This window comes from Neofelis nebulosa, chromosome 10 (assembly GCF_028018385.1).
Source record: "Neofelis nebulosa isolate mNeoNeb1 chromosome 10, mNeoNeb1.pri, whole genome shotgun sequence".
NCBI lineage: Eukaryota > Metazoa > Chordata > Mammalia > Carnivora > Felidae > Neofelis > Neofelis nebulosa.
Window position 1 is genome coordinate 72348761 of NC_080791.1, and position 24060 is coordinate 72372820.

General features: G+C 36.2%; 1 protein-coding gene across 27 annotated transcripts in view; it reads right to left on the reverse strand.

The window, feature by feature from the left end:
- The window catches only part of SOX6 (SRY-box transcription factor 6), a 693774-nt gene that overhangs the window by 124876 nt on the left and 544838 nt on the right, over window positions 1–24060 (reverse strand). For 20 of the 27 annotated variants that reach the window (XM_058688340.1, XM_058688339.1, XM_058688348.1 and 17 more), the window contains one exon: window positions 6805–6928. In XM_058688340.1, coding sequence (XP_058544323.1) covers window positions 6805–6928 — 124 coding nt within the window. The remainder of the gene's footprint in view (window positions 1–6804; window positions 6929–24060) is intronic. The other 7 variants (XM_058688360.1, XM_058688361.1, XM_058688359.1 and 4 more) reach the window with 1 other exon arrangement.

A 24060-nucleotide genomic window follows, 5' to 3' on the forward strand; every position in this document is an offset into this window, starting at 1 on the left:
GCGCTCTCTCTCTCTCAATAAATAAATAAATAAAAATGAAATTACGGGGTGTCTAGGTGGCTCATTGGGTTAGGCGTCCAACTCTCGATTTAGGCTTAGGTTATGTTCTCACAGTTCTTGATATCTAGTTTCCCCTACCATCCTCAGCCATCAGGCTTCAAGAGCTGGGAGTCTGCTTGGGATTCTCTCTCTCCTTGTCTCTCTGCCCCTCCCCCATTCACGCTGGTGAATGCATGCTCTCAGAAATAAATAAACACATAGATACATAAATAAATAAATAAATAAATAAATAAGAAATTACTAATCTGAAGAACCTTGGATACTGCCTTGATTTCAAGTAGATAAATTTAATTAATCAAGTATTCCAGCAATAGTGGTTATATACCTCAGCTTTACATATTCTGGAAGACGTGGAAACACCTAGTAATACAAAATATCACTTGGATAAATTCATACATATAAGTCACATATTTTCCACATCAAATAAAGAGTTTGACTTTTCTTAGTATCATATCCATTTAAGCCATGTCTGCGAGAGTATAAAATATCAAATCAGAGAACTTCAGTCTGAATTCACTTCAGAATTATCTTCACTAATTTCTAGAAATTATCTTCACTAATTTCTAGATGGGAAAGCTTAGAAAAGTTAATCAACTTATTTGACTATTAGTATTTTTTCTTTTAAAAAAATAGTTATAATGCTACCTACATCTTAGAGTGGTTAAGAAAATTAAATGAGAATACATATATTCATATACACATATACACGCATATACATGTATACTCCCACATATATATACAAATAAATGGTATTCAGTAAATGCTAACTGAAACAAAGGAATTAATAAGAAGCACTGGGTAACAATTTTATACTGAAATATTACACAATCTAGAAGAGGTGGACTAATTTCTTGAAACACACATATTACCTAAACTGACTCAAGAAGAAATAGAAAATTTCAACAGACCAATAACAAGTAAAGAGATTGAGTCAGTAAACAAAACTTCTCAACAAAGAGAAGTCCTGGACCAGATAGCTGTACTAGTAAATTCTCCAACATTTGAGAAAAATTAACATGAATTCTTCCCAAAACCTTTAAAAAATTGAAGAAAAGTAAACACTTCCTACCTATATGATACTGAGGCCAACATTACCTTGATACCAAATCCAGGTAAGACACCACAGAAAAGAAAATTACAGACTAATATCTTTTACACATATAGATATAAAATTCTCAACAAAACATTAGCATATTGAATCCAACAGCACATTAAAAGGATTATTCACCATGACAAAGCAGGATTTATCCCAGGAATGCAAAAGTGGTTCAACACACACAAAAAATCAATGTAATACATCACATTAATAGAACAAAGGGGAAGAAATTCACATGATTATCTCAATCGATGCAGAAAAGGCATTTGACAAAATCCAACACCCTTTCAGGATAAAAACTCTTAGAAATTTAGGAGTAGAGGGCAAGTTCCTCAACATGATAAAGGATATTTATGAAAAATCCACAGCTAACATCATACTCAATGGCAAAAGACTGAAAAGCTTTCCCTCTAAGATCAGGAACGAGATAATGATGCCTGCTTTCACGGCTATACAACATTATACTGGAAGTTCAACCCAGCACTATTAGACAAGCAAAAGGTGGGGGGCTGGGGGGGGGGAGGTGAGGGAAAAGAGGGAGGACAAAAGGCATCAAAATTGGTAGGGAAGAGGTAAAACTATCTCTATTTGCATATGACATGATCCTACATATGGAAAACTCTAAAGAATCCACAAGAAAGCTACTAGAGCTAATAAGAAAATTTAGCAAAAGTTGCAATCTTGTGAGATTAACACACACAAATCACTTGTCCGTCTATATACCAGCAATAAGCAATCCAAAAGAAAATTAAGAAACCCTTTCTATTTATAATAGCATCTAAAATAATTAAATACTTAGGAATAAATCTAACAAAGGACATGAAAGTCTTGTACACTGAAAGCTATAAAACATTGCTGAGAAAATTTTTAAAAGACTTATATTAATGGAAATGTTCATCAATAGGAAGACTTAACATTGTTAAGATATCAATACTATCCAAAGCAATCAACAGACGCAGTGAAATATCTATCAAAATTCCAAAAATCTTTATCACAGAAATGGAAAAGCCAATCCTCAAACTTATACAGAATTGTAAGGGCTCCCAATAGCCAAAACAATCTTGAAAAGGAATAAAGTTGGAAGACTCATGATTCCTGATTTCAAAATTCACTACAAAGGTACAGTAATTAAAACAGTATGGTACTGGCATAAGACTGGCATACACACCAATGAAACAGATTAGAGGGCCCTGAAATATACATGGTGTATTGATTTTTGACAAGAGTGCCAAGGATACTCAATGAGGAAAGAACATCTTTTCAACAAATAGTGCTGGGAAAACTGGCTCTTTGCAATATGGATGAACCTTAAACACATTATGTTTAGTGAAATAAGCCAGACGTAGAAGAACAAATATTGTCTGGTTTCAACTTACATGAAGTATCTAGAATAGGCAAATTCATAGAGAAAGATAGTAAAATAGAGGTTACGAGGGGAATAGGGGGAGTTATTGTTTAATGGACACAAAGTTTTCGTTGCAGATGTTAAAAGTTTTGGGTAGAGATAGTGGTGATGGTTATACAACATTGCAGATATATTAATGTCATTATGTTGCATATTTATAAATGGTTAAAATATTAAATATTATGTATATTTCACCATAATTTTTTCTAAAAGAAGCATTAGGTATACTTGTAAAATTATTTTTGGTCACCAGGCAGAGGGATACTTTTGGACACTTCTAATGGATAAGGATGTAGTTTAGTGTTGTTAAATTTACTTAGATTTTACCCCCAAACCTAGTGCTTTAGAGTTTCCAAAGAACTTTCATACATTTTAACAAATTTAATCTTCACACCCACACTGAGCAGTGGACAAATTTTTTAGATGAGAAAAATGTGAGGCTCAGCAAGGTTAAATGACATGTTCAAGTAATAATTAAATAAAATAATCTGTGTAAAATACTTAGCACAGTGTTTGGCATAAAGTAAGTATTCAGGAGGCTTTAGCTACTGTATTATAACTAAAAAGTGGGTGCCGAAGGCAGGAACAGGCAGAGATTCCACTCCCAGAATCTCCTAGAAAGCCAAGGATGGCTGCTCTAGCAGCAATTATTTTAAAAATCCCAACTGCACAAAGTCCATGGGTCACCTGCACCATCCCTGGTGCATGAAGGAGGATATCCATTATTTTTATTTTTCAGGCGATTCAATCCTGTCTGACATACACCTCACCAGCTATGAAAGGGGCTTAATCTTTTAATTTTCTCAAATATAGGTACTTAAATGCATTTATCTTGCCCTGGAATGCTGCATCTCTCAGTTTCATAGTGTGAAAGAGCAAAACAACCAAAATTCTGTGGTGTATGATCTGGGCCCTGATGAATTCCTTTCTAGAATGACGTCTCTAATTAGAGAACCAATAAAAAAAAATTAATTAAAGGTTAAAACTCAATAAAGCTATGTCTACAGATATTAATCTGATAGATATTTCCCTGAGACTGCACAATCCCTGTAGGCCACAAGCCTCCTTAGCAACCTACTGAAGTCGGAGAGTTTGTTTGGTGTTTATTGCATACAGAGACCCTGATATGCCCAGAGCAATGGGTCAAGTTATCTGAAGGAAAGAAGGTCCATAGCCCTAAGTGTATTTGTTTAGACTGTCCTGATAATGGATTCAGAAACAGTCAACTTTGACAGTGAACATCACCCTAAGGTAGCCCGTGCTTTCTGGAAATCAAGACAATTGTTCAAACAACTGAAGGCACAAACACTATGGAATTGTCTCAGGTTATGGGAAGGCAGAAAAGGTACGAAAACAGAACAACGTATTTTGTGATTTATAAGACCAAGATAGTGATCGCTCATCTTGTTGCTTAGGGGATCAAAATATAAAGTTATGCCACCATTTCAAGGCTTTTATATGTGACAGAGCTACTCTTTTCTAAAAATTTGGTCATTGGCGTATCTGGGTGGCCCAGTTGGTTAAACATCTGACTCTCAATTTCAGCTCAGGTCATGATCTCATGGATTGTGAGTTCAAGCCCCACATCGATCCCTGCACTGACAGTGTGGAGGCTACTTGGGATTCTCTCTCTCTCTCTCTCTCTCTCCCCCTACTCTCTCTGCCTCACTCCGGCTTGCTCTCTCTCTCAAAATAAATAAATAAACTAAAAAAATTAATTATTATTTCACATGTATTTCAAATGAAACTCTCTTAGCTCAGTTTGGGGCAAAAAGTTTTCCTAGTCCAGACTCCAGTCTAACATGCTTCCTCTACTCCTCCAATTGATGTGAATGACAAAAACACTGTAGAGATGAAGTCTCCTGAGTACATAATTTCTCTACTAATCACATAAAAACATATAGTTTTAATCCTTTTAATGATAATTTGTATATGCAATAAAACCTAGATCAGCAAAAATATTAAAGAATTTAGAGTTCTGGTTAATAAAATTTTCTTAGGGTTCACCAGAAAATATCTTATTTTATCAGCCTTGCTTATGATTAAAAATTGCCCTATGTGTCCAAACCCACTGTCCTGCCTTAACCAACATTTTTACCCACCACAATCAAACACAATTCTGCTACCCCTGATCACTACTATATGCTGCACATATGTTGTTTGATGGAGATGACTCACTCCCATAAAATACTCTCCCAATCTCCATATTCTTCTTTTATTTATTTGTTTATCATTATTATTATTCATTTTAGAGAGAGCATGAGCATGGGAGAGGACTAAGGAAAAGAGAGAGAGAGAATCTTAAGCACGCTCCACACTCAGCATGGAGCCTGATGTGGAGCTTGGTCCCACGACCTTAGGATCATGACCGGAGCTGAAATCAAGAGTCAGATGCTCAACCAACTGAGCCACCCAGGCGACGGATCAATCTCCATATTCTTCTTACTCTCTACAATCTCACTGATGCTGTGTGAGAAGAATTTTTAAAAAGTGGTCCAAATTCATTAACTATGTAACAATATATTCCCCCATGAAAAACAGCATTATTGTTTTTAGCAAAATTAGGTAAGTAACATGTCAACTATGCTGATGTTATGTCTAGTAGAAAATAAGGCTCATACCCAATTTTTAAACGTGAAGAATTTTAAATGTAGAAACACTGAAATTAAACAGAGGGTTTGCACAGATCATTAAAAAGGTTTCTAAGACTGGAATAGGAATGACTACCCAGATTCAGGGTAAACCAGTAAATTTAGCTCACATCAATGTTCCAAGGGAAGTCAAGGGGAAAAATATTTCAGAACTACTTAGAGACATCAGGGAAGGATTGAACCACTGACAGAAAAATATTTTCTGACAAAATATACTCCTGTCCTTAATATGGATATCAATTTCATAGGGAATAAAATTTGCTCTAAAAGTCCTGCTGTAGAAAAATCAAATTTTGACAATTTGAACAATACAATTTTCTTTCATTCAGGTATCCCAAAATCTTTGGTAATACCAGGTGTGGCTAATTTGTACCTGAGGCACTTTCAAAGCCAGTCCTTAAGTGAAGCAAATCCTTAACATCTCTGTTCCTTGAAAGAGGAGTTTTGACAGACATCCTACCTTTCCTCACAAGGAAGATGGTAATCTACCAAATGCAAAAGAGTAATCGATAGCAATAAACAACTAAAATAGATGTGAAACCTCACTAGATTTGTTTTTTACGCTATGTAGTAAGCTTCCTTACTGAGGATTTTAGTAAAGTGATTTATATTTTATTATTACTTTAAGCACATTAAAATGCCTTTGTTCACTTTATACACCCCATACACAAAGAAGCCGCTGCGCTCAGATTTGTTGCACTCAGATCTGGTGGTTAATATAATCAGGTTAATATGTTAAAAAGAACTTGACACGGAAATTATTAATGAGTAGAACAAGGTCACTACTTCTGAGCTGAGGTCACTTACAAAGAATGCACAAATGAAATTAAGGTTGACTTTATTTACTTGACTATCTTCTTACATTGGATTCCTTTGGCAACATATCTTTAAACATTTAAAGCCCTGTTTACAAGGAGGCTCTGAAAGAAGCTTCAAACCATTATGTCCCTAATTGAATTCCCCAGGAGTCCAGTAAACTCAGAGGAATAAAGAAAAATCATAACATTTGCTAAATCATCTCAAAACATATTTCACTGCAAGGTTATGTGACCTGTTTTGAGGTTTAAAGATGAATGAGAAAATACTACTGAATGCTTCATTATTTCAACTAAAATCAAAAGGAATCTTACCTATTAGTGGTGAGCTAATTAAATCTGCCCAGTTTTAAAACTTTTCTTCCAGGAGAAATCAGACAACAAACAACAATAGCATTTTGTAGTGTATGTGACCACTCTCCCAGAGCATAAAAGCTCTTGAGGAGGAGGAAAGTGTCTTTAACCAAAGACAATTATTCACAGTAAAGGTATGAGAGCGAGCTAACAAAAATTTGTGGTCTCCAGGGAAAGTAGCATTTTATCTGTGAATTCAGAACAAACCAGGTGGAAAAAGAGAAAGTAAAAGTTTTTTTGCAACAAACGAGTAACATGCCTCCTTCCCAATTAACTTTCCGGTTCTAATTTGACTTTAAAATCGGCTTTTATGATCATTTTATTCATAGTTCCTTTGTATGCTCCTGTGTTTGTTGTGACTACTAAGCAAAAACATGAGGATCTTAGCATTTCCAAAAGAATGTTGAATTCCTCTCTACTTACCTGGTTTGTATGTTATTCCAGGGGGGAAGAGGAAGCCCTGCTGGGCGGCAGCAGCTGCTGCCAGGGTCCGCTGGTCATGTGGAAAAATTGGGATCATGAGCGGAGGCATGTGACCCTGAACCTGCTAAACAGAAGAGAGCCTATGATCAGACAGAGAACAAATGTATGCCAAGAAGTATTTGTTTTTCACTCCTGCTGGTGTGCTGGTACCCAAACAGCCACCCACTTCTGACCTCATTCCGAAGCTGCTCCCTGAGAAAACACAGGCAGAAGTTACCAAATCCCTGTTCTTAGATCCTATTAGGACTCCAAGGACACAACCTTGTCGTGAATTTGCCTCATCCCTGCTTCCACCAAATTGTGGTGAATGGTTTTTCTTTTATCTCGACTCTTTTCTTTTCCTTTTTTTCTTTTTTTTTTTTCCTTAAAACAATCGGAAGAAACAAGTTTGCTTCTTACACTGTGCAATGTTGAAAGGTTTTGCCCTTTGACCTGCTTTGCATTCTGTCTGCCCTTTATTTGGAAAACAGCGTTTAGTATCCTTGGTCAGAAAATAATGCCTAATTGTTATATATTCCAAATGCTTTATCTCCCCAGTTTAGGTATCTTATTTCAAAGCCTTACCACATTATGTTAAACATATAGCTCTTTAGATTTAAGGCTACTACATCTTGGCTCCCAATTAAACTAATATTCTTTGCCATACACACCTCGATGTAACATATAAATTGCTTGTCTGGCTTAGCAGTTTTACAGCTTTATGCACTACCATGTAGCTCAGTAATTATGGAGTTGTATTCAGAGAGCATTTCATAATAAATCCTACTATATCAAATTTCATTTGACCTCAATAAATGTATCAAAGAGCACAAAAATGCAAAACAGAAAATCTTCACTCTATATCTGTATTTGTATTCCATATAAAGAAAATAAGAGCTATGACAAAATCATGCCTGTGAAATCACATTTTAATTTCCTAGCTCCTTTTTTTTTACTCTACACATGCTACCCTGATTCCAGTATAGCATCACAGTAAGGTACTGCCCTGGCTTTTAGTGCCTGATTTCATAGGTTGAACTATAGGACTTTTGTTATTTAAAGATCAAAACTAGGATGTACTAACAGAGATGCTCTTTAAGTTCAAACTGGGTCTTTGGGCTCTTTACTAGTATAAAAGAGCTGCATTATATCCTGTTTAAGATACAAACATTTACCAGTAATTCTACCAACCCCAAACCCTTCCCCCATTTAAATTCTTAAATCTTCTCTTTAGGCAAAATTCCATACACTGGCTGATGACCCTGTTTACATAGCGCCAACTTGCCTTGTCCTGTCCCTGTTCCCTCCACAGCCAGGGACATGGTGCAAAAATGCTTCTGTGTGGGTCTAAGAGGTTTCATTTACCAACAGCTTTTCTCTAGGGAAAGCCCTAAGATGTGGGTTAATAAAGGGCAAGCAAAAAATAAACACTTTACAGTATTTTTCTGAATTCATTTCTCAGGAAAATCAACTTATAATAAAAAGGTCTTTGTGCAATTACTACCTTGCCAGTGGGGCGTGAAAGAAACTAGCTTTGGGCAGCTATTTCTACCATTTTAGCTGAGGTAAGCCCGAGTTTTGTACGTTAGAGTACAAACTTAGCCTGCGTAAATTGGAGCTGATCCCCTTGTGCCCAGGTCTTGCCTTTAACCCTGAAGAAAAGCACTAGGTTGGCTGTTTGACTCAAGCTTGCTGTGACCTGATGCAAACCTGAGATGTCAAAGATGAGGGCACTGTTCTATGTCAGAAAATAAAACACAGTCTTTTTGGTAGGACTGTTCAGTGCAAGAGCACATCAAAGGAAATCGTTTCATTTTCTTCTAGAAATATGGTTCCTAGCATGTACCTAGAACATAGCACAGATGCTTGATGCTTTAAAGGGGAACAAGTGAGAGGTCTAGCTATCGTATTTATTTATTCTTTCCTTCTTTGTAACGAACATTTATTAAGTTATTATTATGTGCTACGGATCTTGAGAGGTAGCTGAAAAAAAGGAGCTATTTAGCTTGGGAGAGAAAAGATACAAGGCTATCTTCATTTGGCAAAAGAATCAGATTAAGTCTGAGCAGTTACAAAGGGCAGAACTAGACTTAAGAAAGGGATTTTAGGGGAGTTTAATGTAGAGAAGAATTTTCTAATAATGACTTATTCAACAATCATTCTGATTAAAGAGTCACGTGTGTCATATTCCCTAGAGGTAGTCAAGTAAAGGCTGTATACCCACATGTTAGGGATCCTTTAAAGGATAAACATAACTAAACCCCTGACTAGATAATGACCTAGACAGCCTTTCCAACTCTATGATCCAGATTGTTTCAAATTCAGCATTAGGAAGATAACGTGATGTACTCATTGCTTTATTCATTCATTTACCACATATTTGTTCAGAATCTACGATGCCTACAGAAGCTCTGTTATCAATCTTATCTGAGCTTAAATCTATACACTGCCATTTCCTTGGCCGTGTGATCATGAACAGTTACTTAACCTTCCTGAGTCTATTTCCTCATCTAAAAGCTAATGATATTATCTTACATGGTTATTGTGAGGGTTCAATAGACCAGAAAAGTAACACTTGTGGCACAGTGACTGGCACATAATAGGCACTCAGTAAATGTAAGAGCCCTCCTTTTTTCATATGCAGTTTGCATATTCTGTTCTAGAAAATTATCAAATTACTAAAACACACACACACACAGACACACAGACACACAGACACACACACACACACACACAAGAAACAGTGACTCTTACCCATAACTCTACTTCAGAAAAGAAAATATGAACCAACTAAATAATTCAATTTGACAGGCAGAGGCTTGTCATGTTCTTAGCAGACAGTAGGCCACACAGAGCATTATCCCATCCCAAGTATCTAGAAAACCATAAAATAGAAGAGGTGGGATTACAAGGATCATCTGAAGATGCAATTTGGGAATGTTACTGTTATTCATTAAACAGCATCTTAGGATAAAAATATAATTTTACTTCTACATTGGTGCCCAAGCTCTTCAGATCATGAGACAACATAAGGGGATCGATGGCAATTAAGCATCAGACCTTAATTCTTGAATCTTGGAATCTTGGTGCATGAAGATATTTCTTTTGTAACTAGCTACATACGTGAGATGACTAACTAAACTGTCTAAGGTCAATGTCAATGCCAAAGAGCTGTAGGTGTTTCACATTAACATAAGTTGTAAGAATTTAGGGAAGTTCCTTTCTGTCCATCATCCTCTACAAAGTAGGATATGTTAGAAACTTTCAAGGCTATTAGTTTTGAGGCAGCTTCAGTAAATTGGGGGATAAAGTAAGTAAGAAGGGGGACAGAAGACATTGTGAAAGCAATCGTAATGATAGAATCAGAGTTGGAACAGAGTTTAGAGCTGATCTAACCTACTAGTTCTCAAAGTGTGATACCTGACCAGTAATATCAGCAACATCTGAGAACTTCAAAAAAGCAAATTATCAGGCCCCGCCCCCCTTCCAGATCTATGAATCAGAAACTCTGGGAGCTAGGCCCAACAATCTAATATTTAGACTAAAATTTAATTCAGGGAAGTGATTCTCAAACTTCAGCATGTATCTAGTTCAGCTAGAGGGCTTGTTAAAACAAAGACTGCTCGGCCCTACTGTCCCTCCCCGCCCGCTGCCAGAGCCTCTAAATCAGTAGATGTGAGGTGGGATCCGAGTGTGTACTTTCCCAGCAAGTATCCAGGTAAAGCGGGCAGTGTGGCCCAGGAAACACTCTCTGAGAATCACTAATCTAAGCCAAACCTCACACTACACACATAGGGAAACAGGTGCCTAGAGCAGGTAAAAGACATGGCTTGTGGTCACACTATCTACGACAGGGCTGGATTGGAGTCCAGAACTGCTCATCACCCTGTCCAGTGCTTTTTCCACTACATCACATGGACTTCAGTGATAGGAAAGAGAGAAATCATGTGTGTATGTTCTTTGGGTAAAGAAAATCTGGAGGGCTGCAACCAAAACAAATTTTCTATTTCAGAGGTGGATTGTTGGAGTGACTCTGGAGTAGGGATAGTATGTTGTTCAGTTCCAGTTTGTTCCTTCTTCTCTCTTTTTTGTACCCAGAACAATTTGATCAATTAAAGCCACTGTCATTAATTTCAAAAATGTATTATATTTATTAACAGTAATTATTTAGCTCCAAATGATAAACTTGCCCTTAACTTATTTCAAGGAAAACACTGATGTGAATAATCAAAATGCCCCTTATTAAAGACAAGACAAAATACTCTGTAGCAATTAGAATCTAGACCAAGAGAAGATGATGAAGCACTCCTCTTGTAGCTCTAATTATAGAGGTAATAATAGTGATGATGATGGTAATGATAATCATCATCATCACAGCTGCCAATATTTTCCAGTGTTTCGTATATGTCAAGCACTGGGAAAATGATTTACATGATCTATCTCATTTAATCCTCAAACCTCTGTGAGGTATTTACTATTATTCTCCTCATTCACTTAATGAGAAAGACAAAACCGTGAGAGCCTCGGTAGGTTGGCCAATTAAAAAGTGCTACAGCCAGGATTCAAGTCCAGGTTTCAGGATCAAAGTCTACATTTTTAAGTGCCATATTATATTAAGCATCAAGTCGTCTTTTGCTAAACAGACCTAAGTGAGACAAGGAATATAATGCTTTGTAATAACAGTTGACTGAAAGTTTCATAAATGTAATCGTAAATTTACATGCATTTTAAATAAATACTACAAAGAGATCCCATGTATTTGTCCCTAATGGCCATAACTTGAAAAACTACAGTACACTATCACAACCAGGATATTGACATTGATACAATCCAACAACCTTATTCAGATTTCCCCAGTGTGATATTATTTTAAAGGAATTATGCGGCTTAAAAACTCACAAGGGTAGTGGAGGTCTATGAATACTTGCAACTACCACCTTTTATAGAAAGCTGACCAGTATGGCCCAGTGCAAGTAATATGAGGATAAAGCATGTATTAAAGCAATAATTTACCCCTTTCGTAGCTTTCCATTTATTGTACTTGTACTTACTAGAAAATTATTGATTGAATGTGGGACAGAAATGGAAAGCAAGAACAAAGAAGGGAGGAGAGATAAAGAAAGAGCGCTCGGCAGCCACACAAGAATCACATAAGCATCCAGGATATTTTTCTCCTATAGAAGTTGTGAGTTCTGTTCACTGCACTGAGTGTCAGGGCTTAGGACAGATAAAGAATTATGAATATACAGAAAAGCCCCCCCCCCCCCGCTCTGAAGAATGTAAGCTTACCTTCCCTCTTCCTTCCCATCATCCTATCTTCCCATTTGATGACATGCCGGGGAAGGCAGTCACATTGGAAGCAGCAACTTCCAAAAATATTTTACGAAAGAATAAAAACTAATAGAATTCCCCTCACTCCATCAAAGAATTGCCAGTCTCCACATGTCTTTCCCAAGAAGTTATCAAAATTTCAAATAGCATCTTCTTTTCTTGAAAGTGTAGCTCTCCCTTAGCACAAATTCAAAGATCCTTTCATTATTCCACAGGTAAAAATGATTTGGTTAATACAAAGAGTAAAATTTGACGTGGCCAAAAATATCTCTCTGAACATGAAACCAGAGTCAGCACTAACCGGCTGGGCATGTCACTTGACTGATCACAAGAAACCAGAAACTACATCGTAGGTGAAGCTGAGTCAGGGCATCATGAAAGAAACAAACTGCAGGTGCCCAAGTACAACTGACCATCGATTCTAAACTTCCACAGTCCCTGACCAAAGTGTTACCCTTTGGCCGAAAGTGGGGAACACATTCTTGATCAAATAGGCTACATGCCCAGAAATTTTAAGTGCTTGGTGTTCACATCTTTCAGACAATCAAGACAGCAGCAAGACGCATGTGAAACACTTGGGTTCTGTCTCTTCCTATCTGTAAAACAGCATTGTTGCATCAATACTTATCCCTTTGTTTTCTCTGTGCTAAGTTGTTGATGATGCCGTGTTTTGCCATCTGCCCCAGAGCTTCATTAAAGATACATGAATGGGCTAACTGGCCTGATATCTTGTGAGGAACAGGTGCTATTGTTTGTCCCTGAAGACTTGTACTAAAGATATGACTCAGAATACTTGAGAAAGAGCATCTGCAGCAGTCAGTCAGAGAGCAACTTGGCAGAGACCTGGCTATGCGCTAATATGCAAACAGAGTGACACTCAGGGGGGCTCATTTTCTCTTTCGTGAAGATTATTTAACTTTTTTGGTGATGGGAAATATGTATTTGTATTGAAAATCATGAGCATATTAATGTCTAATACTGAGTTAAAACCAGTGAGCAAGTGAAGATTATTTTAAGGCTTTATTTCTAGTAAATCATTCCTCATGTGGTTTAATTGAAGAAAGCTTCTTTAATCTGTTGGAAGGAATTGTTTCCAATGTTTGTAAATGATGACAGAGAAAGGGAGACAGAGATAGAAAATAAAGAGTGGGAAAGAGCAATTGGAGAGGGAGGGGGGCACAGGGAGGGAATTTCCTGAAGGCTCTGTTCTTTATTGCAAAGAATAGCTGAGTCATTCGTATAAAATGCTACCACTGTAAAACCCTCCATGTCTAAAGAGGAAGAAATAAAGGACCCAGAAACCTTGCATGAAAAGCCTTCAAAGTCAGGGAGGTGTCTTCTTAGTGCCAAAAAGTACATGCCAAACTGTATGTGGATCTCAGTTAACTCTGAAGAGTTAGGAGGGAAAGGGTCTCATTTGGTAGGATACCTGCATGCCTTAACATAAAACCGTTTCAAACCTGGTTTTGCTTAAATCCTGTCTAAAATGTCGACCATGTTCTGTCCTATTTTAGAAAGCATAATGTAGTAGTCAGCATATTGAAGTTCTCTTGGTCGACCATAGTTGGAAGTACACAAAGGAGTCTTATATTAAATATGGCCTACTACCTATTCATTAATTTTTTCAATTCATTAATCACCTATCATGAAATAAATTGAGTGTCCTGAATGGCCTGTGGCATTTATATTTCTATATGCTCCACTGCTTTTATCACAAGGCTAAGGATATAGTAGGCATGTTGTAACAACTGATCAATGTGAGAAGCACCTTAGACCAAAGAGCCAGTTTTCTGGGCACCGATATGCATTGGTTAATGCAATGAATCACTTTTATTAGTAGTAAAAATAATAATAATAATAAAGAATGACTTTTAAATACGTCTTGGTATCACCTTCTTTGCTTTTCATTTGTCTTTTAGCAAATCTCTGCTTGTAGAGAATCTACCTGGATCTGGTAGGAGAAAAAAAATCAAATTTCATCAGGAACAATTCTGGGACACAAAAGACTATTTGAGAACAGAGTCCCATCTTCCCAGATGTTTCCCATCAACTTGCAATGGATAGACATTATGTAACTGCATCCGGAAGTCCTGCTTTGTTTTTGTTTGTTGGTTTGTTGGTAGCAAATATTCTGTCCCTTCCCCCCATCATCTTTGTCTCTCTGTCTCACTCTCTCAGGGCCCACCAGGATAATACACAAAACAACTTGTTACCATTGTTAACATTCATCTTTAATGTAATGCAATTTCTTCCAAGAACTGTGCATACTACTGCCACCACTCTTTTCAAAATCCTCACTAAAGGGCCTAGAAAAATCATGAAAAGGTAGAACAAACTCAAGATATTATAATCCAAAGACATCCTTTTAAAAACCCTGTCTTTATTCTTTTAGAGTCTTATGTTTCAGTTTGAACCTCAATTAAGAGCTGACTTTATACTTATGATAATGCTTTTCTGCATGTATATTATACCTCAGCAAGAAGTTAATTGAAGGAAAAAAGAGAAAATAACTTCAGTAGTCAACTTGTCTTTGCTAATTTACACTGCTAAATATATTTCATAAAATATCTAACATATTCACAGAAGAAATAAAAAAAAACATATCATGTCTCTAGTTCACTATGTCCCCACTCTAACAAGAGTAAGACATGCAAACAAAGCAATTTTTTTTACTAGGTTGGTCTTTAAGATAGTTATTTAAATCCACATCACAATCTGCATTTTCCAGGTTTCTTCCTTGCTTCTACAGGACAGAAATGATCATTGAATGTAAGAGCACAATAACTCCATCCATCAGGTCAATAGCACAAGTTCTAAAAATCTTCTTTAGGTGCATATTCAGAGAGAGATATTAATAACCCTGAAAGAGCCAATCCTGTCCTTTGTGTTAACACTTCTTTTTATAATCTCAGCATACTGTATATACCCATTCTATTTATAAGTTCTAAAATGGGCAAATAACTCATTAATCTACCAGGATCATCAGTAGTCAAATGTCACTTCTTCATCTCTTGTTCACTTTATTTTATTTATTTATTTATTTATTTATTTATTTATTTATTTTGAGAGAGACAGAGAGAGAGAGGGTGAGTGCATGAGCACACACGCATGAGCAGGTGGTGGGTATAGAGAGAGGGAGAGAGAGAATCCCAAGCAGGCTTTGCGCTGACAGTGGGGCTAAATCTCTTGAACCATGAGATCATGACCTGAGCTGAAATCAAGAGTTGGTTGTTTAACCAACTAAGCCCTCCAAGCACCCCGATCTCATTCATTTGTACATGTTCTGTTTAAACACTGAATTTTGAAAGAAAAGAACATGGATTTAGCACTAATATAATCATAATTCCTAGTATCTCTTACTTATTTGTCCTCTTACTCTCGGAAATAAAGAGCTCCACACATATAAGATGACCTCTTAGGCTCCCAAGAAACATGTCACTTTATAAAGAGGTCTATAGTGCCTGTCTTTAATCACCTGACCAGCAGCCATTTATTGAGCACCTAGTACTATCTGACTGGTACTGTGGTAGGCACTGGGAATATAAAGATGGCTTAGAGAAGTCTATAGCCTTATTTTATCAGGTGGTGGTGGTAGGTTTGTTTTCACTTACATAATAGCACAAATCATCCAGTTTGTCAGCTTACTTGGGAACAGGGTCAACAGAGAAAGTAAAGATTTGCTTAAAAAGAAAATTAAATTGCAACAAAAATTCCATTAAGTATCATTCCATAGTCTTCCTATGGCCTATAACCTAGAAAAATTTTGAGAGTATTTATGAGGACAAAAGTCAGATTACTTTATAAAATGGATGATAAATGTTAATTAAATGTGTTTAAATTATCTTACTATGTTTTAAGAAACTCTCACCAGGAGGGAAGCAGAATATCCTGGCCATAGAGAAATTAATAAAACATGTTATGCAAAAGTAAAATTTATGATTCATTTGGAATTAGATATCTACCACCTTTTCAATCCATACAAATGCATAATCTTGTCAATTAAATATTATTGTTAAGGTCTAGTAGTATGTTAAAATCACTTTAAAGTGCAACTAAGGAAAATTCATGTGTGTTTATTACTCCTTAAGGATCTATTAGTGGGTATTTTATTCAGATTCGTGCTGTAAAATCTGCATAAACTCAGCATATTGTTATCCCCATGTGTGCATTTGTTTGGTTAAAGCAGAACAGCAAATCTCAATTTTTGCAACTTCTGGAAAAGTCAAGAGAACTAAAACAGTCTTAATTTTAATCAGATACAAACAGTTATCACTACAGAAGTGAAGAGTTGACTATTATGCAAATAGTCACAGTTAGTGGTCACCAGGCCATCACAGAAGACTGAGCTAGTCAATTACTTTAGATATTTCCAAAGACTAGTGAAGATGAATGTTTCTTATTCCACCCTGTCTTATTTCCACAGAAGTATGAAACATATTAGAGACTAATGATTGTTGTTCTCAGATGGAAACCCCATTAAATATACAATGATCAAAATGTTTTGCAAAGATGGAAATTAATTTTTTTTTCAAATTTTGTATAAATGCCATATGAATATGGTAACATTGTGAAGAATATGGCATTCCTTTCTTTGTAACAACCAAATTCAGATATAAACCTTTCATAAACTTTTGACCTGTAATGAAGGCAATCTGGCTTTTACCCCTGAAGTATTTTACACAAGCTTGTTCTGGTAGCAATGACCAGAGTTCAATTATTAAATTCCTCTTACAGAAATGCAAGTTTACATCTTAGACTACAGGTCTTGTTAAAATTACGCACAACTTAAAGGCAGGGACTTTATATCTCCCTGGGGCTTAGCAAAAGTTCCTCTCTTGCACAGAGTAGGGGCTCAACAAATATTCGTAACACAGATGTATTACAGAATTTTCATTCTCTGAAACTAAGCTACAATAATTCTGATTTTTTAATCTTCTGAATCAATTCAAAGTCCTTTTATCATTTGCAATCCTCAAATCGAAGCAACAGAAATATGCATCTGCTCCAAATATACCTCATCACAGCAATCTTTTCTTTTGGCATGCCATGCTCGGACTTTGAAGTCCACTGGTTGGTGTGAGAATACAAAAATTGACCTTATTCATTTATTAGAAAATATTTTTAATGACTGAGTTCCCCTAGCACATCTGTTGAAATTCTTCTATAGTATAAAGAGGACTCTAAGCTTCTTTAATAATTTTATCATCATTGATTATAATCCTTACTGACAGAGATGATAAGCTCTTCTCACCAGAAGAGCCAAGAATACAGTTTTGCAAAATAATAATAAAAAATATCTGTTATGTCACAGTGGGCTGGTTATACAACATAGAATGAATGACAGAGAAGTATTTAAGCATCAGCTATTATCAAAAATAGAAGCAATTTCATCTGAAGCTACAGGCCTGAAAAATATGCTGTTAACTCCAAACAGAACATAAACAAGATGTCTAAGCTATTGACAGCTGGGGCCCAGCCATAGCAAGCTGACCTTCCCTGGAAGTACCAATAAGAGATGGTGCCTATATATGTAACTGAGGTGGGGGCTGGAGAGTAAAGTAAGGGGATTGCTATAAGAAATGGATACTGAGTAAAAGGATAAATAATAACTATAGCCAAAGGGGCGCCTGGGTGCCTCAGTCAGTTAAGTGTCCAACCTCGGCTCAGGTCATGATCTTGCAATTCATGGGTTCGAGCCCCGCACCGGGCTCCATGCTGACAGCTTGGAGCCTGGAGCCTGTTTTGAATTCTGTGTCTCTCTCTCTCTCTGACCTCCCCCTACTTGTGCTCTGTCTCTCTCCCTCTCAAAAATAAATAAACATTAAAAGAACAAATTAAGAAAATAATAATAACTTTCAGGCTTTCACTCTTTATCGCACTCTAATCTTTTTAGTGCAAAAAGTTAATGACCTGCAACTTCAATGTCATTTTGGAATGTAATCAACAACCCCTGCCCCAGCCTCAGCATGTACACTTCTACTCATACACACACACACTTACACACGCTTCTTCACCTGCTACCCCAAGTAAATGCAAAGTATGTCAACACTGAAGATGATATAAGGATAAGCTAACATGTTATTTAAAGAGAGAATTTGGGGGTGGGTGGCTCAGTCAGTTAAACGTCTGACTCTTGATTTTGGCTCAGGTCATGATCTTGATCTGATCATGAGATTGGGCTCTGTGCTGAATGTGGAGCCTGCTTAAGATTCTCTCTCCCTCTGGGGTGCCTGGGTGGCTCAGTGGGTTAAGCATCTGACTTCAGCTCAGGTCATGATCTCACGATTTGTGAGTTGGAGCCCCACGTCAGGCTCTGTGCTAACAGCTCAGAGCCTAGAGCCTGCTTTGGATTATGTGTCTCCCTCTCTCTCTGCTCCTCCCCCACTTGTGCTCAGTCTCTCTCTCTCTCTCTCTCTCTCAAAAATAAATAAACATTAAAAAAAAATTTTTTTAAAGATTCTCTCTCTCTCTGACCTCCCCCGCTCTCATGTGGTCTCTGTTGATAAAAAATAATAATAAAATAAAAATAAAAAGAGAGGGGCACCCAGGTAGCTCATTTGGTTAAGCATCTGACTTTTGATGTTGGCCAGGTCATTATCTCATCGTTTGTGGGTTTGAGCCCTGCCTTGGGCTCCACACTGACAGTGAGAAGTCTGTTTAAGATTCTCTCTTTCCCTCTCTCTTCCTCACCCATGCTCGTGCTCCCTCTCTCTCCCTCTCAAAATAAATAAACTTTAAAAAAATAAAGAGAGAAATTTTCTTTTTGTATTTTTATTTAGTACTATGTTCATATTAAATAACTTAGATATAATAATGTCTCTATTATGAAACATAAGGTCCAAACTCCCTAGCCTAGTCTGGTATTAAAATCAGTCTGTAAGATGTTCTTAATGTACCTTTCAAGGTTGTTTTTCTATTATGTTTGCCATCTTTCATTTATTGCTTTCAATAGCTTCTAAGTCTTTGTTCAAATCACTTCTTCTAACATATAGACTGATCTTTCCTCTCCTCTCTGCCTTCCCAAATCTGACCTACCTTTCAAAGTTTAGCTCAAATTCAACTACTAAATGAAAATTCCCCAAGCAAAAAATATCTTTCCCTCTGTTAAAATTTATACTGCACATATTGTGTTGAATTATTTAATGGTTTTTATTTCAATCTGACATTATTGTGGTGTCAATTCTATCTAGGTATTGGGGACATAGAAGTACACAAAATCCCCTACCATTATCTCCTAGGGAAGACAGACAACATGAAAATAAAAGTATATATGCATACATATGTATATATGTGTGTGTGTGCATACACGTGGGCAAAAAATATATAAAAATACAAAACATACCCATTCATAATAAATTCTATGAATAAAAATAAAGTAAGATAATGAGATAGCATTTGAAGGGTAGAGGCCAGAAAGAGGGATATAGTGGGTAAGGAGTAGAGAAGACTATTTTTGATAGGGATGGCCAAGGAAGGCTTCTATAAGAAGATAATGTAGCACAGGGTTGAATGACCTAAGGAAATGCTACCTGGAATTATATGAGAGAAAAGCAACTCAGGCAGAAGGCACATGGGGCAAAGTAACTGAAGCAGCAATAACTTGGGTTGAGTAACCTAATAAGTCCAAAGCAAAATGAGCAGAGAGTAGCAAGGGAAAGATTAGAAAGATGGGCAAAGACCAGATCATTTGGGGCTTTGTAGGGCACAGTGAGGAATTTGGATTTTCTTTTGAATGTGATAGAAAGCCATTAGAGGGTTTGAGGAGAGAAGTGGCATGAGATCTGATTTAGATTTATAAAGATCATTCTGGTTTCTGTGAGGAAAATGACTATATTAGTGCAAGAATGAAAGCAAGGAGACCAGGTTAGAAACGACCTCAACAGTTGTGAAGTAGGGATATATTGTTGGCCTTTTTCCATCTTATATATCCTGTCTGGTACAGTAAAAAAAAAAAATCTTGCAGATAGGTTCGTAATATACTACTACTAGGACAGTGCCTTTAAATATGAAAGTAATTATCTGACTGATTGATTAACTGACTGACTAAAACATGGCTTGTCCAGCGATTCCATATGAGACAAGAAGCACATAACTTTCAAACATTTGTACTCTTTTATGCCACAGGGGAGAAGAGGATAACAAATTAAAATCTAAGTGGCTACTGTTACATCACTGCAAATATTGTATTTTCTGCAAATATTATATTTTTTTAATAAAAGTTTAGGTAGCAGAGAAGCTTACTGATGGAAACTAAAAATGTAATTCCTGAATTTAGTCTCTGTATGGGAAGAATAGGAATATTTAAAACTATTCAAGCTACCTGCCAACTTTTCTATGGGAAAAAAAATCAACTGTTTTTGAGATCAGAAAGTTGACAATCTAAGATCAGAAAGTTGAAAATCTAATATATATAAACTGGCTCAAACACTGGTTAAATTAAACATCTATTGCTTTCAGTTTTTGTTGGTAGTTTATACTAATGTCGTATATGTCAAATGAAATTGGAATTTACAATACAGAGTCATATGCTGCAGCAATTTACCTCTCATAACTTTTTGCATTACAAAGAACAATAGACCAATAACATCATTTAAGACTGATTAGGAATAACTTATGCAATTGCAAATGCAAAGGAATAGAAACCAAGCCCAAAAAGAAATGGGATGATATGCTGGATCACTCAGGTCAATAACATAAAAATAATCAGAATTCTAAATGGAAAATAAAAACATTGAGTTTTCCAACATTATTTAAGCAATCCTACTAATAAATCCTAATATTCATTTGTTCTCTATTTTAAAGTATTGATTTTTACTTCACTCCATGTAAAACACAGTATTACAAAGCCCTTGATGATATTTCTTAATAGTAAGCAAATAAAGAAGGAGGAGCATTGTATATCTTAGATTTAAAATTTTAGCCAATCTTCTGTGCCACCCCCCCCCAAAATAAAAGTAGTATTAGACAGGGTTGCCCTAATTACAAGATGTTAAGAAAAGAGAAGAGAAAAAAAGAGAAATGAAATGAAGAAAGACATGAGAAGAATGAAAAGAGGGGCGGGGCGCCTGGGTGGCGCAGTCGGTTAAGCGTCCGACTTCAGCCAGGTCACGATCTCGCGGTCCGTGAGTTGGAGCCCCGCGTCAGGCTCTGGGCTGATGGCTCGGAGCCTGGAGCCTGTTTCCAATTCTGTGTCTCCCTCTCTCTCTGCCCCTCCCCCGTTCATGCTCTGTCTCTCTCTCTGTCCCAAAAATAAATAAAAAACATTAAAAAAAAATTTTTTTTAATAAAAGAAAAGAGGGGCACCTGGGTGGCTCAGTCAGTTAAGCGTCTGACCGGCTCAGGTCATGATCTCACAGTTCATGGGTTCGAGCTCCGCATCGGGCTCTGTGCTGACAGCTCGGAGCCTGGAGTCTGCTTCTGATTCTGTGTCTCTCTCTCTCTCTGTCCCTCCCCTGCCCACACTCTGTCTCTCAAAAATAAATAAATGTAAAAAAAAAAAAAAGAATGAAAGAAATATAAAAAGTGGTACAAAGAAAGTAAAGAGAGAAGAAAGAGGAGGGAGGAAACAAGCAAGCTAGGGTATTGTGGACTTTTAAGAAAAGTAGTACTATCTTTTATAACCACAATTTTTACCTGTTTACTACTCACTCAGTCTCTCACACTTCAACAAATGTAAACTCCAAACCCCAGTGTTATACTTACCTTTCAAATATTTTGCAAAGATCAAATGATATATGTAGCTCTTTGCAAAATAGAAATTGCTGTAAAAACTTTAATTAAAAAGTTAATTATATTACAATAACATCAATACCAATAAAATATTTAGAAATAAATTTAGCCAAGGAGGTGAAAGGTCTCTATATGGAAAGCTATAAGACATTGATGAAAGAAATCAAAGCCACAAATAAATGGAAAGGTATCCTGTGTTTATGGATTTAAAGAATTAATGTTGTTAAAATATCAATGCTACCTAAAGCTATCTAAAGATTTAATGCAATCCCTACCAAGAGTTCAAAGGCATTTTTTAATAGAAGTAGGAAAAAAAAAAAACACTTAAAAATTTACATGGGACCACCAAAGACCAAATAGCCAAAGGAATTCTGAGAAAGAAGAACAAAGCAAGGAGGTACCACACTTCTGATTTCAAGTTATACTATAAAGTCATCTTCATCAAAAGAGTATGGTATTGGCATAAAACAGACATACGGATCAAGAGAACAGAACCGAGAGCCTAGAAATAAACCTAAGTGTATACAATCAACTAATATTTGACAAGGGAGCCAAAAATACTCAATGGAGCAAAGATAGTCTAGTCTCTTCAATAAATGGTGCTGGTATAACTGGATATTCACATGTAAAAGAATGAAACTGGGCCCATACATTATACCACTCACGAAAATTAACTTGAAATGGATTAAAGACTTAAACATAAGACCTAAAAACATGAAACTCCTAGAAGAAAACATATGAATAAAACTCCTTGGCATGGGTCTTGGTAATGATTTTTTGGATATGACACACCTAAAGTACAGGCAACACAATAAAAAATAAAGAAATGGAACTACGTCAAATAAAAAAACTTCTTCAAAGCAAAAGAAACCACCAAGAAAATGAAAAGATAACCCATGAGATGGGAAAAATATTTACAAACCATATATCTGATAAGAGGTCAATATCCAAAATATATAAAGAACTCATACAATCAATAGCAAAAAAAACAAAACCAAAAACCAAAAACCAAAAACCAAAAACCAAAACCAAAACCAAACCAAAACAAAAAAACACTTAAAAAATGGACAAAGTACCTGAACAGACATTTCTCCATAGAAAATGCTTTAAAGGCCAACAGGTACATGAAAAGATGCTTCACATCACTAGTCATTATGGAAATGCAAATTAAAACCACAATGATATATTACCTTATGCCTATTAGAATGGTCATCATCAAAAAGACAAGATAACAAATGCTGGTGAGGATGTGGAGAAAAGGGAATCCTTGTGCACTGTTAGCGGGAATGTAAATTGGTACAACCACTATGAAAAACAGTGTGGAACAATCTCAAAAAATTAAAAATAGAATGACCACATGATCTAGCAATTTCATTTCTAAAAATCCCTACCAAGGGATTCATATCCAAAGGTAATGAAAACACTAACTTGGAAATATATCTGCACTCCCATGTTCATAGCGGCATTATTTACAATAACCAAGCCATGGAAACAACTTTAGCATCCACTAATGAATGAATGAATGAATAAAGAAGTTGTGGTACATACATAAAATAGAATATTATTCAGCCTTTACAAAAAAAAAAAAGGAGAAGTCTACCATCTGCAACAACATGGATTGGCCTTAGTGGCATTATGCTAAGTGAAATAAGTCAGATGGAGGAAAGACAGACAAATATGTTCTCACATATGGAACTAAAAAACAAACAAACAAGACAAAACAAAAAACTAAACTCAGCAAAAGAGATCAGACTGTGGTTAGCAGAGATTGGGCTGGGGGGAAGGGGAACCAGAGGAAGGTGGTCAAAACATACAAACTTCCAGTTATAAGATAAATAAGTACCATGGATGTAATATACACGAAGACTACAGCTAACACTGCTGTATAACATATAGGAAAGTTAAGACAGTAAATCCTAAGAGTTCTCATCACAAAGAGAAAAATATGTTTTTCCTTTATTTTTTTCTTCATTCTTTTATTGTTTATTTTTGTACCTATATGAGAAGATGGACATTAGTTGAACCTATTGTGGCAATTATTTTGCAACATATGTAAATCAAACTATCATGCTGTACACCTTAAACTTATATAGTGATGTATGTCAATCCATTTCTCAAGAAATCTGGAAAAATTAATTATAAATATTTAATTAAATT